The 15,437-nt window shown below is 35.0% G+C and overlaps 1 protein-coding gene across 2 annotated transcripts in view; it reads left to right on the top strand.

The window, feature by feature from the left end:
- The window catches only part of LOC101890172 (electroneutral sodium bicarbonate exchanger 1), a 111,347-nt gene that overhangs the window by 22,183 nt on the left and 73,727 nt on the right, over positions 1 to 15,437 (top strand). Inside the window, exon 2 of one of the 2 annotated variants that reach the window (XM_059121208.1) lies at positions 3,534 to 3,975. The exons of the other annotated variant lie outside the window; for it this stretch is intronic. Within the exon in view, the coding sequence (XP_058977191.1) occupies positions 3,671 to 3,975 (305 nt within the window). The 5' untranslated portion in view covers positions 3,534 to 3,670. The remainder of the gene's footprint in view (positions 1 to 3,533; positions 3,976 to 15,437) is intronic. 2 annotated transcript variants of the gene reach the window in all.

A 15,437-nucleotide genomic window follows, 5' to 3' on the forward strand; every position in this document is an offset into this window, starting at 1 on the left:
AAATCTGATAAAGCACAAAGAACGGCAACAAAGAATTTTCCATTCCAGAGTGTTGTTTGTGAGTGCGTGTATATGTTTTTTTTTAATTTTTTTAATATGTCAACAAATACAGTGGCTCAAAGTGATAATGGGCTGGAAAAAAAATTAAAAGAATAAAATAAGTAAAGGCTTTTAAAATATATATTTTTTAGAAACCAGGGGCAACGCTGGAAATATATATTTCAATATCAGTGACAATATCTCAATAACAGTGTTTCAAGCAAAAATTGGTAAAGAAAATGTCTATTTCGTGACCTTTGCAATGACAATGTTAGGAACTACAAAAAAATTCAGCCGGCCAAAAATGTGTTATCTTTCTCCACAGAGAAGTACGCAGGGTGAGAGACCTGTGGATCTGGCCCACTCCAAAATGGATACATTTCTGTCATTTTTCATATAGTTTTATATGAAACTAACCAATCACAACCCTCACCAAATGGTATCGAAATCCATTTCTGAACTTGACTTGTGGCTAATTCGATAATCCTCAAAATCTTCCAAAATTTGGCAGTTCCGTTACATGTGGACTCCCACTCACAAAAAATCTAACATATCATATTAATAAAGTTGTGACAAAAACTACAAATTACAGAAAATCAGGAGGTGCAATTATGTGGGGCCTAAACTAAGATGTGAACCTACATTGAATATTTTTGCGAGGAGTAAATCATCTACCCACCAAGAATATTAAATATCGAATTACAGCTGATTTGGATAACCATTGGAGACAAAGCCTCCAAATTCCGAAAATCTAATGGTACCGTTCTATGTGAGATATACCTAACGGTGGATAGATATATTTCAAAACCAATACTGGGATTCTCTAACTCATTTTTTGATTTACCGACAAATCGGTTGCCCAAAATTTTGAAATAAAAAAGAAATTAAAGTTGACAACATTAGTATCTATCGGTAGGTCTTAGTCTTAGCGACTGCTTTGATTTTAATTTTACCGACTTTTTTCGGTTACTCAAAAAATGTGTTAGGTAATTCCACTACAGGTCGAAGATATAAAAATATTATTCCATTTTCCGAAACCAATTTTTGTGAAGATTTCAGAGAGAGAGAGAGAATGAGATTGAAATTAAGTGACCAATTTCTACAACAGATCAAAAGTTTATTTTAAAAAGGTTATTAATACCCAATTTTTTTTTCTTTTCATGGACGAGTGGTTCCAGGAGGATGGACAGATATTGACTATTTGCGGAGTAGTGCGAGCATGAGAAAAATTGTTGTCCTATTGTGGGAAAAATTTTTGTCTTTTTATCCAGGGATAAGATAAGGATTTTTGCTCCTTAGCTGTCTGATATATTTATATAAACCATGTTAAAGTTAGGACTACATCGGGTACTCCATTTGCTTTTATGCGTGCGACAATGTTGGTGTAGGTTTTAAGGTGAGATAAGGCTGGGCTTTTGAAAACTTTAAGTGTACTAAGTGTACTGTACTATGAATTTTGGAAGAAAAACCAGAGAAAAGAAAAAAGAAGACGTGGACCTGCACAGAACATTTTCTGTCTTAGGCTGTAGTATCCACTACGAACTTCAAATACCAAATTTGAAACTATTCCGGTGAAAAATGTCCCTAAAGTCATCAAAATGCCGAATATCGGGAGGTACAGTTATATGGGGGCTATACCAATACGTGGACCTACATGGCCCATTTTCAATACCAAAAGTCCTGCAGATATAACATACATTTGAGAAAAATTTTATCAATCTACTTCAATCCGTTCGGAAGCTAGAGTGATTTCCACAGACGGACGGACATCGCTAAATCGACATAGAATTTTATGCTGATCAAGAATATATATAGTTTGTGGTCTAAAATGTGTATTTCGAGGTGTTACAAACGGAATGACAAACTTAATATACCCTCCATACTATGGTGGAGGATATAAAAAGTACAAAGAGGAATTTCATAAAGTACAAAAAGTACTCGATATTATGCCATTGTGAAAAGCGATTCCGGAAATCTGGAACAAAGATTTTGGTTGCATTGATGTTGTTTTTATTTTTTATTTATTTTTTTAAAGGGCATAAAAGGTAGAAGATGTTACTACATTTTTGACATTGGCCTTGAGAAACAGGAAAGAGCTGATTTTTTTGCAGGCAAAGTTATTGAATTTTGAAGATGTAATATTGGGTTTTTCGATGAGATTTGGAGCTCTAAAATTTTGTATCAAAATTACATATGAACCGGACTTTAAAAAATTCGTACTAAATATGTACGAAAGGTAAAAAGTGGGACTCATGACTATTTTTTTTCGATTTGGAAAAGGTTTTATAAATAATGACACCAAAAATGTATTTAACAAAAATTCAGAAATAGCAGACACTTCCAAATAAAGTTTTTTTTTGTTCCCAAACTTGAGGTTCGAAAAAGACTGAACAAATAGATTTCATTTTCAAATGTTGTAAAATCACCAAAAATATTGGAATAAGCAAGGTTTGCAAAAATCGTATGCCCATTTTACACATTACTAAAATTAGAATTGAAAATTTAAATTTTTTGATGGGGTAGGTACGCTCATTACAGCAAACTAATATTTGAATTAGATCGGGTACTTAATTTTCTTTGTATTACAGTTTTATTAGAATTTTTTGAAACTTTCGTAGGGGAGATATCTGAAAGATTATCCAATGTTTCCCATTTTCAAATATCGTATACATTTTACTATAATTTTGTCTAGTTTGGACTTAATTTGATATTCCCTTCAGGATTTATCGTCAGACAGACGGACATGTCTATATCGACGTAAAATATTCTGAAAGAGATTTTGTCCAATGAGACATGAGGTCAAAAATATTTATATCGATGAGACGCATTTTGGGCCTCGGTAGCCACCATTCTGAAGATTTTTTGTAATTATACACTCAGCCTTGTATAATTACTAAAAATCTTAAGAATAATTATGATCGACACTAATTTTCATGTGGTAGCTGTACAAAAATTATGACAATTATTTCCTATACTTCTTTAAGGATTTCATTAAAAAAATTAAATAATTTTTTTTGCAACATTAAATAAATAAATTAAAAATTAATTAAAATAGATTAAATAATTTTTTGCACCATTATCACCTCGAGTCACTGTATGAATTCCCAGCCATGCAGATGCATGAACTGTAAAGGGCTATTGAACTCATTTCTATAAAAACAAAAAATCAAACACATCTTCTAGCATATAGATAACAGGCTTCCTGTAAAACCTGTCCGATAAGATATGAAGTACATCCTTCAAAAGGATACAGGAATTTTGTTTTTAACAAATTAACCCCCTAAGACAACAGAAACAAAAGAAAAACAACAAAATCAAAACAGCTGTGTTTGTGTGTTACAAAACTAATTGCACCCACGTTCTTCTTCGGAAAACCAAAAAAAAAAACCAAACAACAACCACAACAACATAGAACGAAAAACAGATTTTTCCAAACACTTAAACATTCCAAACATAAACAACAACAATATTTAAACATAAACCTATTTCAACAGGCTGAAAATAAAAGAGAGGGAGAGAAGGAGGGAGAGTGGAAGCGAGAGAGGGGAAAGGAATTAACTGAAAAGGGCAAAAAAATTCCCAATACATTTGCCCGCCCATCTGTCCCACCGAATAAATTTCTGACACCACCATGAAAACCCAACAGAATCCACATGGCAATGCCGAAGATGACTCTAACTCCGAAACGAATTGTATTCACCTAACAACAACAACAACCACGACGACGACAGCAACAACACCAAATACGGCTGCAACCATTAGCGATGCACTAAAGAGAGATGGTGAATATGATACAGATTTGAACAGCTCCAGCATTGGCAGTGTTGACAACAACTCAACAGCATCGGCAAGTTCCACTCGTCCTGACACTGCCAAATATTCCAAATCGGTAGTGTTTAGCATTATCAAGACGCCGGATATTGATATGAGAAATCGGTAGGTACACTTTGCACTTATTACACTAGCACGTTAGCTATTCTTAGACTAGCACGGTGGTGGGTATTAAAAGTATGTATGTTTGGATAAAAGATGCTCAAAATATTGCCTGTATTTTCCTATAGGCCTTTGAAAACTATTTATCTTAAGATGACCTTTACAAAGTCTCCTAAATAAAAGAAATCTCCCTTTAAGAAATTATTTTATGTTCGAAGTCCTTTAGCAACTCTTTTATCAATGAAAGCCATTTATTCGCAAGCGCAGAATTTTGAGTGTCTGAAATTGGTCTATTTAAAGGGACCTTTAAAAGTCCTCAAATCACATAAAACATTCGAATAGGGAGTAGAGGAGAAGTTAAGGCAATGGAAAATACTCCAGACTTAAGTAGTCGTAGAATACTCTTTAAAGTCTTTTATCTTTCAAATGTCTTCTATCCTTGCAAGTTCTTTTTAAGGTTTCCTGTTCATAAAAGACCCTTTGCAACATTTCCGGCCTCAGATGACCCTTGAAAGGTTTTCATTTCTCCACTCTCCAATTGGATTATTTTTTTTTACAGAGGAGGACTTTTGTCTTTAAGATACCCTTTGAATTATGTCAATAGACAAGCTTTTGAAGGTTAGCTGTCCACCGAGGACTCTTTAAAAGACTTTGTCTTGAAAAAACTTTTGAAGGTATTTCTTAGATGAAACGCTTTTTGAAAAACTTCTGTCTACAGAGGACTCTTTAAGATTTTCATTTCTCCACTCTCCAATTGGATTATTTTTTTTTACAGAGGAGGACTTTTGTCTTTAAGATACCCTTTGAAGGTATACTGTCTCTCATTTAATAGTAGTATATCCAATGGAATGGCTTTTTATGAAGTTCTTTTCTCTACAGAAGACCTCCTAACCGACACAGGAAAGTAATTTTAGTGTAATTTGACTGTAGATTATATTTTGAAGGTTCAGAGGCCATAGAGAAGCTTGGCTACAGGTCTATAGAATAGTTTTTGTAGATCTCTTGTCTATAGAAGAGCTTTTTAAGATATTATGTCAATAGACAAGCTTTTGAAGGTTAGCTGTCCACCGAGGACTCTTTAAAAGACTTTGTCTTGAAAAAACTTTTGAAGGTATTTCTTAGATGAAACGCTTTTTGAAAAACTTCTGTCTACAGAGGACTCTTTAAGGCCTTTTTCAAAAGTGGACCATTTGAAGGTCTTTGTCAACAAAAGAGCTTTTGGCAGTTTAATGTCTATAGAAGAGCTTATAGAGAGAGATGTCCTGTCTATAGAAGAGCTTTTGAAGGTCTTATAGAAGAGTTTTTAATGTTTTTTTTGCTTAAAGAAGAATCCAGGACTCAACCGTCAAACAAAAAGAAATATTCGAGCAAAATCTCCTAATAGGGGCGCGGTTCCCTGTCGACGTCGTTGGAATAGCTTTTGAATCTCTTCCCTTTATAAAATAACTTTTGATTTTCTTCTTCCCTTGAGAAGTCTTTAGAAGGCCTTCTCTATTAGCAGACCCTTGAATGTCTCCTATTTATGGAAGATCATTTTAAGGTTTTCCATCATTAAAATAACCTCCGAAAGACTTCTGTCCATTATACTCTCCCGTTTATATAAAGGGCACAGACGAACCTCGCAAAAGCATTTGTCTATAAAAAGAGAAGGTCTTATAGAAGATCGTTTAAAGTTTTTCTGTTTAAAGAAGATCTTTAAAAGGTAGGATTTTGAAGAAGGCCTTTTCAAGACTTTTGTACATAGTAAGGTAGGAAAATCTTTTCGGGGAGATCTTCGCATGGGATTCTCTCTCCACAGGAGCTTGTAATGGTGTTCAGGGCAGAAGGGCTTTCAACACATTATGTCTATAAGAGCTTCTAAAGGCCTTCGGTATGAAGAAGTTCTAATCAAAGTCGTTGAAATATGGACAAGCTTTCAAAGTCATCGCCATGGCTTTAGAACAATTTTTCGCGTAGCTTTGGTCCACTCTCTCAACTAGATATATATTTTCAGGGCTTTTATGTGAAGAAGCGCTTTTTAAGGTATTATATTTACAAAAGCTTCTGAAGCCCTTCTGTATGCAGAAGTTCTAGTCAAAGGCATTGGAATATAGAAAAGCTTCTAAAGTTATTCGGTCAAAAAAGTCGTATGTTTATCGAGTACTTTGCAAATGTCTTCTGTCTTAAGAAAAGCTTTTCGAACCTTTTGGTCAGAGCATCGTCTTCTTTCTCCATAGTTTTGAAGATCTTCGGTCAAAAACAAGCCTTGTAAAATAATAACAAAAGTCTTGTAATATAAAAATGCAAATCATTCGCTCTATACAAAGCTTTTCAGAAGTGTCAGATCTTCGGTAGAAAGTCTTGTAATATACTAATGCACATGACTTCGGTCTATAGAAAAAGCTTATCAGAAGCTTCTGTTAATATGAAAATTTGTGGATCTGTTCTGTTTATAGACGAGCTTTTTAAGATGTTCAGTCTATAAAAAAACTATTTAAAGTCAACCGTCTATAAAATCCTATATCTACAGTAGAGATTTTTAAGATCCTCTGCCTATAGAGGGGTATTTGCTATATCTAATTTCCTTGGAAGATATTTTAAAAGTATTTCGGGGTACTTCATCAATATACCACTCCCACAAGGTCGTCATGCGGTTAATAATGTAAGGGCGCCTTCAAAGTTTCCTATTTCAGAAAACCTCTTAATAGTCATCCAATTTTAAAGACCTGTAGATGGCCTAATACATCCTTCCTCAAATCTATTCACAGGTTCTGTGAAGGGCTTTTGGTGTGTTAAACATTTTTTAAGTCTTTTTTAGAGGATATTTAGAATTTTTTTCCATAGATTACTTCTTAAAGGTCTCCTATTTTTTGATTGTCTTTAAAAGCTTTTCCATCTACTGCATACATGTAGTAGAGAGGTACTCTATCTACTAAAACCGGCCAACTTTCTATATTAAACTAATAAAAACCCAATCTAAACTTTTATATTCTGACGATTATAGAGCCGTTAATTTTCATTAGTGTTGGCATTTCCAACTAACCCAAATAGGTTTGAGTTGTCAGTCTGGACTAAACTACGAATATTTTTAGTGTGGAAACAAAATTAATATTTATTTGTGGTAGATCCTAGATTATACGATAACAGGTCGCCAGCTAGGCCATGGTGACGTATTTACACATATGTACATCTGTTTGTATGTTTATACAATACATATGTGCCGGCTGTCTAATAACATTAACTTCGGCCAGAGCCAACAAACTACGAAAACACATTCGACCAATTCCATTAGATTAATCTCTACTCTGATGTCAGGGCAATAACAATTGCCTTAATATCTCCTACTCCCTGTGGGTGGGTACTGACATTCAGGAGCAATAGCAGCACTAGTAGTGGGATAATGGGAAAATGTAATCATTGTAAATCGTTCCATTTGTCCTTGTCAACCGAGGAATAATTCAGAGCCGTTACGGCAAGTGTATGTAGGAGTATTTTCGGATTCATAGTTGTGATGATGCGTAAGAAATTTTTGAAATTTTTGGGGATGAATTACTTTAATTATTCGGATGCGGAAAATTGTAAATAAAAGTTATATTCAAAGAAATAAATTTTAATAAAATTGAAGACCAGCGAAGATATGCTATCAACTGTAATCTTCTCAACCAAACCTCTTTGAATGATGGCACCTTAATAGGAAGATGGTCATTTCATTCCAACATCATGCCGTTTGTATTGAGCGAGAATTTTGCGTTTTAGAAAATGAAAAATCATTCATGAAATCCTATAATTGCGTTTGACAATGTAATTCCAATTTCCTTGATAAATCAAGGATACAAATCAAAGAAGATTATTATTATTATTTGTTGCTATTGTTAAAATAAAAATCTTTTATTTTTCTTCCTCAACTTCAAGTGAAATGTAATTATGAAAAAAATTTGAAATATTCCATTAAAATAAGTTTTGCATTTCAATTGGATTGAAACGACCTTTCTACTTGTCAAAAATAAACAAAGTTTTGAGAGGGAGAGAGAGGGGGCAGAAAGGACAACAAAGTTGGCAACATTTCTGAAGAGACATTCAATAAATAATTAACTTTTCTCTGGCAAATGAAATGGAAAGCAAGTTGTTTTTTTTTATTTAATTAATGCCAAATTTTATTTGGAACAAAAGTTTGCAGACAAAAGAATTGTTGGATTTGAAAAGAAAATTGCAAGTCATTGCAGAGCAAAATTAAAATTTAATTTTATAAGAGGTAATTGCTAGGAAATTGTTAATGAGAGATTATCTACCCCACTTATATTGCAAAAAGGATTTGTTCATTACATTCTATGTTCTACACCAGAACATATCTTCCAGTGAATACGACAATTTTTTTGTTCTTTTATCATGCTCAGAATTTTTTCAATGGAGGCTCTAACAATAGAAGTCTTTTTGTGGGTCATCTATCCATGGGAAGGCTTCTGCCTAAGAAACTCCTTAAAAGACGTAATTTTAAACAAAGGACAAGTTGTCTTCCATTTTGAAGACCTCTTTGGAGAGAGACTTGCACAGATAAACATTTCGAAACCATTTCGAAGGGAACTCCTGCCCAAGAGCCCCCACATTAGGTACCTTCCCGGTCTCATACAGGGTAAGATGAAAAAAACTGCAACCAACGTCAGACTGCTGTCATTTCTAAGCCACTCGTCCGACAGCTGTTAAAATTATTTTAGTGAGAGCTCATTATATTGTTTAAAAAAGCATTGAGAATTTTCCCGAAAAAAAGTTATTCGTGATGGAATTCAAGCGTGATAGTGTGATTTCTTTATATTTGGCTGGAAAACCACAAGTGGCTATCGTTAGAGCACTCCAGCCAGCATTTAAATGTGAATAAATCATTTGTGTCTCGTACCATCGCTTGTTACGTGATACTGGTAGCGTAGCCCGACGTCAAGTAAGTGAACAGAAAAAAAAGCAACATCAGCAGAAATGGTTCGAAAAGTAAAGAAGCGACTTATCGAATCCCGCGTCGCAGAGGCCGAAAAATGGCTAGGGAGCTGAACATATCACAATATTCCATTCGGAAAATATTGACAAAAAAGCCATTGAAATTCCAAAAACTGCAAGAACTTACACCACAACAGAAAGAAAATAGAATCAAAAGAGCTAAAGAGTTGTTTCGCTTGGCCGAAAGTGGTGAACTTCCGAATTTGGTTTTCTCCGATGAGAAAGAATTCGTTGTCCAACAAACAAAATGTTCGTGTTTACTTGCCAAAGAGTTCAGCTGAAAATGTACACCGGTTCGGTTGGCCACCAGAACTCAAGCACCGGCCACGGTGATGATGTGGGCCGCCATAATAGCCGATGGTCGCTCTCTGCTCGTATTAATCTAAAATGGCATAAGAATAAACGCCGAATATTATAGCGAAAAAATTCTGGAGGGTGTATTAAAGGCCTTGCGCAAGCAAACATTTTGGACGCAGACCTTGGACATTTCGTCAGAGTCATCGCACTCAGCACACGCCACCCAAAAATGGTTACAAAATGAGATTCCTCGCTTCAGTTCCAGCGCACAATGGCCACAAAAATCTCCGAATACCAATCCGATGGATTATTGTGTCTTTAGTATTTTGGAAAGCAAGGTTGGCACTAAAAAATACCAAAGTGTCGATCACCTCAAGCAAGTGCTTCGCCAGGAATGGGCCCGAATACCGCAGTGCAACATTCGGGCAGCGTTTGACGGTTTCATTGGCCGTTATTCTTGCCAAAGGTGACTAATTCGAACAAGTCTAAGCATATTCTAAAATTTTATGCTATTTCCGAAATTTTTTGCAGTTTTTTTATCTCACCCTGTATACCTGATAAAAGTCCTCTAAATGTAGATGTTCTGTTAAAGGTTTTCAAAATGAAGAAAACTATAGAAAACTTGTCTGGCTGGATGGTGCTTACGATATCTCTCGAAGGGAGTAACCGATCCTCCACAAAATGTCAACATTTTCAAAGAAAATATTTGACTGCACAGAAAGATAAAGGATAATCCGATTTTGCACCAACTTTGCAAATACTAATATTTGCATCTGTGCTAGGTCAGGTGCGAAAATGGACAACATCGGTCCACACAAAGTGACAAACTTTCGAAAGATTATAATTCTTATAAAATGTGATGTAAAAGTTCGATTGTCTTCAAATTACACACATCACAATATTTTATTAACCCAAGGTCTGGTGTGAAGATGGGATATAGCGTCCACTCCTTCTGGTACCTCTCCCAAAAAGGGTCAGCATTTTGAATATTCATGAAGCTCATAAAATACGAAATTAATATCCGATTCCATTCAGACTTGGTACATCTCCATATTTCCATCAACACAGCATCTGTCATAAAGATGATGGAGATCGGGCCATTTCTTCTGGTATCTCCCCAACAAAGGGTCAATGTTGTGAATAGCCAAAACTATTGTAAAATCCTGGCGTGAAGATGGAATATATCGGTCCACTCCTTCTGGTACCTCCCCCACAAAGGGTCAAAATTTTGAAATTCATAAATCTAATAAAACAGGAAACTTACATCCGATTCCATTCAGACTTGGTGCATCTCAATATTTCCATCAACACAAAATCTGTTATAAAGATGGTAGGGATCGGACCATTTCTTCTGGTACCTCCCCCACATGAGGTTCAAGATTTTGAAAAACAACCGCTCAAAGAAAGCGAAATATCCATCAACTCTTTCCAAATTTCACATATCCAAATATATTAGCTATCGCAGGATCTGTTGTGAAGATGAAGTACCTAACCCACAAAGAGTCACCATTTTCAATACTTATATATGTCATAACTTGCGAAACAATTCGGCGATTGCTATATCTAAATATTTCTCTTAACCAGAAATCTGATATGAATATGTAGTTTATTGGAATTTATAATTTCGCATAAAATAGGATATAAATGTTCGATTTCCTTCAAATTTTGCACACACCAGTATTTTTATCGGTATTAGATGAAGTATTAAAATGGAATACTTTGCTCCGCTATATCTGACACCTCATGCCAGATTTGCACATATTTCCTATAAAGTATAGAAAGTAGACGAAATATGGCACATTCTAATATTTATATCAGACCTAGGAGAGATACGAAATAGTGAATTTTGGTCAACTGCTCCGGAAAATCCCCAAAAAAAGGTCAACAGTTTTAATAATCATAACTCAAGGCTGGGGGTATGCATCTTTCGGCAAAACCGACTGATACTCTTTAAATTGTTAAAATGCACTTTCAATGTTTACTTGTTATTCCGAATGTTTATTGTCATTACTTATTATATATTCTTCTCACTTATGCTCCATACCAATTAAAGTTCGCATCATTTCCTCATAACTAGTTGACCTTTATTATAATATGTACTTACGCACACGTGTCTGCAATAAAATAAGGAGACCACATACAATGCTTGCAAAACATATTTATTTGCAATTTGTTTTAATCAAATTTCTTTTCCTTGGAAGTTCAAAGCAATTTTAGAATTCTCAAGAAAAAAAAATGAATAAATAAAAAAAAGAAAGTCAAGTGTCATTTGCTTTCGAACATGAGCTGAACTTTAATTTCATTCAAAATATTATGAGAGAGAAAATGTATCCTCAAGAGGGCAATGAAATATGTGTGTCTGTGTTTTGTTTTTCTTTTTCTCAGATGTCCTGTGGGGATGTTTGTTTTTGATTCGGAAACACCACAAGGAAGAATGGAAATCAAACAGGCCATGATGAAAATGTGTTAGTTGGCGGTTAATGATGTAATGTTGGGGTTTATGTGGACATTAAAGATGTAAAATAGGAATCGTTACTCTATTCAATGATGTCACTCACTTTATGTTGCTCGTAAAAAGTATCAGTCGGTTTTGCCGACAGATGTATACCCTCAGCCAATGTTGGATTATTTAAATATATTTTGACTTCAGGTATTATTATTCAAATTGTTGACCCTCTATGGTGCAGGTTTCTAAGAAATGGGCCAATATTGTCCATTTCGTATCGGTCCTAAATAAATATGATATAAATATTACGACGTGTCAGGTTTGGATTTTACCGACTGCTTCCTTAACTTTATATGAGATATGTGATAATTTTTAGAAAATATTAAAATATGCGTGAGGTACCTGATATAATCGGCCGAAGTACTCCATTTTCATACTTAATCTAATACAGATAAAAATATTGGTATGGGCATAATTACAAGAACTTCGAAAAATAATATCCAATTGTATGCGAAATCATTACTTCCATATTCATCTCTGGTTTCTGGTTACGAGAAATATTTAAATATAGCAAGTTGTAAAGATAAAGATACCAGAAGGGTTTCGCAGATATATATTATATTTACAAGAAGATTTGGATGCCTTTTCTCGCTTTCTGGTCCGATTTCTACCATCTTTATAACAGATTTTCTGTTAATGGAAATATTGAGAGTTTTATGAACTTCATGAATAATTTAGACAGCTAGTGGGGAGGAAACGGAAGAAATGGACCGGCATAACCAACATCACAGTGGATCTTGGGTCAGTAGAAATAATGGGGATGTGTGAAATATGAAGACATCCGGATGTTTATATCGGATTTTATGATCGCTTTGGTTATTCAAAATTTTGACCCTTTTTGGGGTGGTACCAGAAGGAGTAGACCGATATATCTCATCTTCACAGCAGATCTTGTGTTAGTAGAAATAAGAGGATGTGTGAAATATAAAGAGAACCTGATGCTTATTTCGAGTTTTATGACCTTCATGGATATTCAAAATGTTGACCCTTTGTAGGACAGGTACCAGAAGGAATGATCCGATCTCTACCATCTTTATAACAGATTTTGTGGTGATGGAAATATTGAGATGTACCATGTATTTAATGGAATCGGATGTTAATTTCGTGATTTATGAGCTTCATGGATAATCAAAATATTGACCCTTTCTGGGGGAGGTACTAGAAGGATCTAGAAGCAGAAGCAGATCTTGTGTTAGTAAAAATAATGGGATGTGAGAAATTTGAACAGATACGGATGCTTATTTCGGATTTTACAATCGTTTTGGTAGGTAGCTCTTTTGTAGGGGGATGTACCAGAGATCTTGTGTTGATAAAAAATTGAGATGTGCCAAGTCTGAATGGAATCGGATGTCAATTTCGAGTTTTATGAGCTTCAAGGTTATTCAAAATTGTGCCCCTTTATGGGAGAGGTTTCAGGAGAAATGGTCCGATCTCTACCATTTTTACAACAGATCTTGTCTTGATAAAATATTGAGATGTGTCAAGTCTGAATGGAATCTTATGTCAATTTTGCGTGTTATGAGCTTAACGGATATTCAAAATGCTGATCCTTTGTGGGGGAGGTACCAAAAGGAGTGTGCCGGTCTAAAAAATATTTGGATGTGTGTGATTTGAAGACAATCACATTTTATAAGAGTTATAACTATTCCAAATGTTGACCCTTTTTGGGGGAGGTACTCGATGGAGTCGACCGATATCGTCCATTTTAGCACCTGAACTAGCACTGATGCAAATATTTGCAAAGTTGGAGCAAAAACTGATTATCCTTTCTCATTATTTGTAGCAATTATTTTTTTTTTTTAAATTTCAACCTTTAGTGGGGGAGGTACCAGAAGGGGTGGATCAATATTGCCCATCTCCGAACTCGATTTAAGTTTGATAATAATATTACGGTGTATCAAGTTTGGACCAAATCGGATACTCCCTTCGAGTGTTATCGTGCACACGACTCAAAATGTCCTGAAACGGATTTGGTCCAAAGAGACCTAGATCTAAAACCGTTATTTTGATGAGGCACTTTTTGGCCGTATCAAATGATATATACCCTCTCTAGTCATATGGCTGGGGGTATACAAAATTATATAAAAAATTAGAAAATCTATGAACTTTTATCTAACTAAACCAATTTTGGTCCATTGCACTGGTCATACTAACCACCACAACCTCGACATCTAACCCCAATGTTATTTCATTACTAGAAAAAAAATCTGTCAACATCTCTTTGAACATTTCTCTTCAAGGATGTCAACAGTGCTTTATATATTTTCCAACTAAAAGAGCATCATCCTTCGCCGACATTTATGCTCTTTGTATTGTCTCAGTCCCGTTAACACGTTTGTTGAAAAAGAGCATCAAGGTGCCTGTCAGTCAGTCCATTTGTTTGTCACTTGGTGTTATCATCATTGCATGCTTTTGGTTTTGCTGGCGGGTTGTTGACCCCTTAAGGTCATTGTGACCGCATTTGTTTGTCATATTTTGTTTTCAGCCTCTTTTTTTTAAGTAGATAACACCAGCTACATCTACCTCCTTCTTCACCCACTCGTCATTCAAATAGAAGATGATTACAGCAACAACAAAAACAACGGGAAAACAGATGCAAAGCTATGCCGACCAACCGACCAACAATGGCCGGCAACAATTGTTTTGAATTGCCGTTATCGAAAATGAAATGAGCAAACAGTCATAAAGTCTCTCAGTCTGTCAACCAGTCATCCATCCAACCTTCATTCGCCGCATCTGTTTATCTGGTTTAAGGGGTAGATTTTTAATTAAGCATTGCATTGCATCATTGGCCACTGCCATAATGCAATCTTCGTCTCTGTGCAGTCACTGCTGTTATATTTTTGGAAACTGAGTTAAAAAATTGTAAATCTTAGAGGTTTGTTTTTTTTTTTTTTTGCGACATTTTTACGTGACTCAATGGGAACGATAATGCCACGTGTGGGATTCCAAGAGGATTAGTAACAGTAGGAGTTATTATACTCATTAAATGAAAAAGACGAATGGCACTGTGGAACGATTTCCAGATCATGCTATGGGTTGTGAGACATTTTAAATTAGGGTAGACATCTGACTCAGGCAGAGGACTACTAGAGGTGCTTCAAATATGAAAAATCGCAAACATAATTCACCTAGTTCTTAAAAAGTTAATGCTTAGATCCATCCCAAAACTCATTTTTGAGTATGTTTGTTTTATTAAACCTAGCTAAAATTATCTCATTTTTAGATGGAACATATTCGTGGGCGACAGTGCTCGAAGTGCTCTTGTTTAAAAAATAAGAATGGGAATCGAAAAAGCTCGAATAATGTAAGAGTCTAAGAGTGAAAGTCTAAGTTGAAAAACTTTGTCAAGTTTCCGTACTTTTTAATAGCAAAACAAGAAAAAAAGAGAAACATCACACTCGCTCTGAGAGAACGGATTTACTCAGAAAGTAAGGAAATGGAGAACTAGGAAAAATTTCAAAATTAAAAAAATTAAAATTTAACATTTCAGCCAATCAGAAGCTGACAATCAATCTATTATTATATTATATTAGTCGACAAAATCTGCCTGGTGGAAACAAGAGAAGGTGTTTCACTAGGGGTGAGATCGTATACAAAAGCCCCAAAGAGTAAAATAGAAACAATGCTCTTCAACGTTGAGAAAAAATAGCAGCTAATTGTTAATATCCTCCACCCTTTTGAAGGAACTTGAAAA

The sequence above is a fragment of the Musca domestica genome, unplaced genomic scaffold (assembly GCF_030504385.1).
Source record: "Musca domestica strain aabys unplaced genomic scaffold, Musca_domestica.polishedcontigs.V.1.1 19, whole genome shotgun sequence".
NCBI classification, from domain to species: Eukaryota; Metazoa; Arthropoda; class Insecta; order Diptera; family Muscidae; genus Musca; species Musca domestica.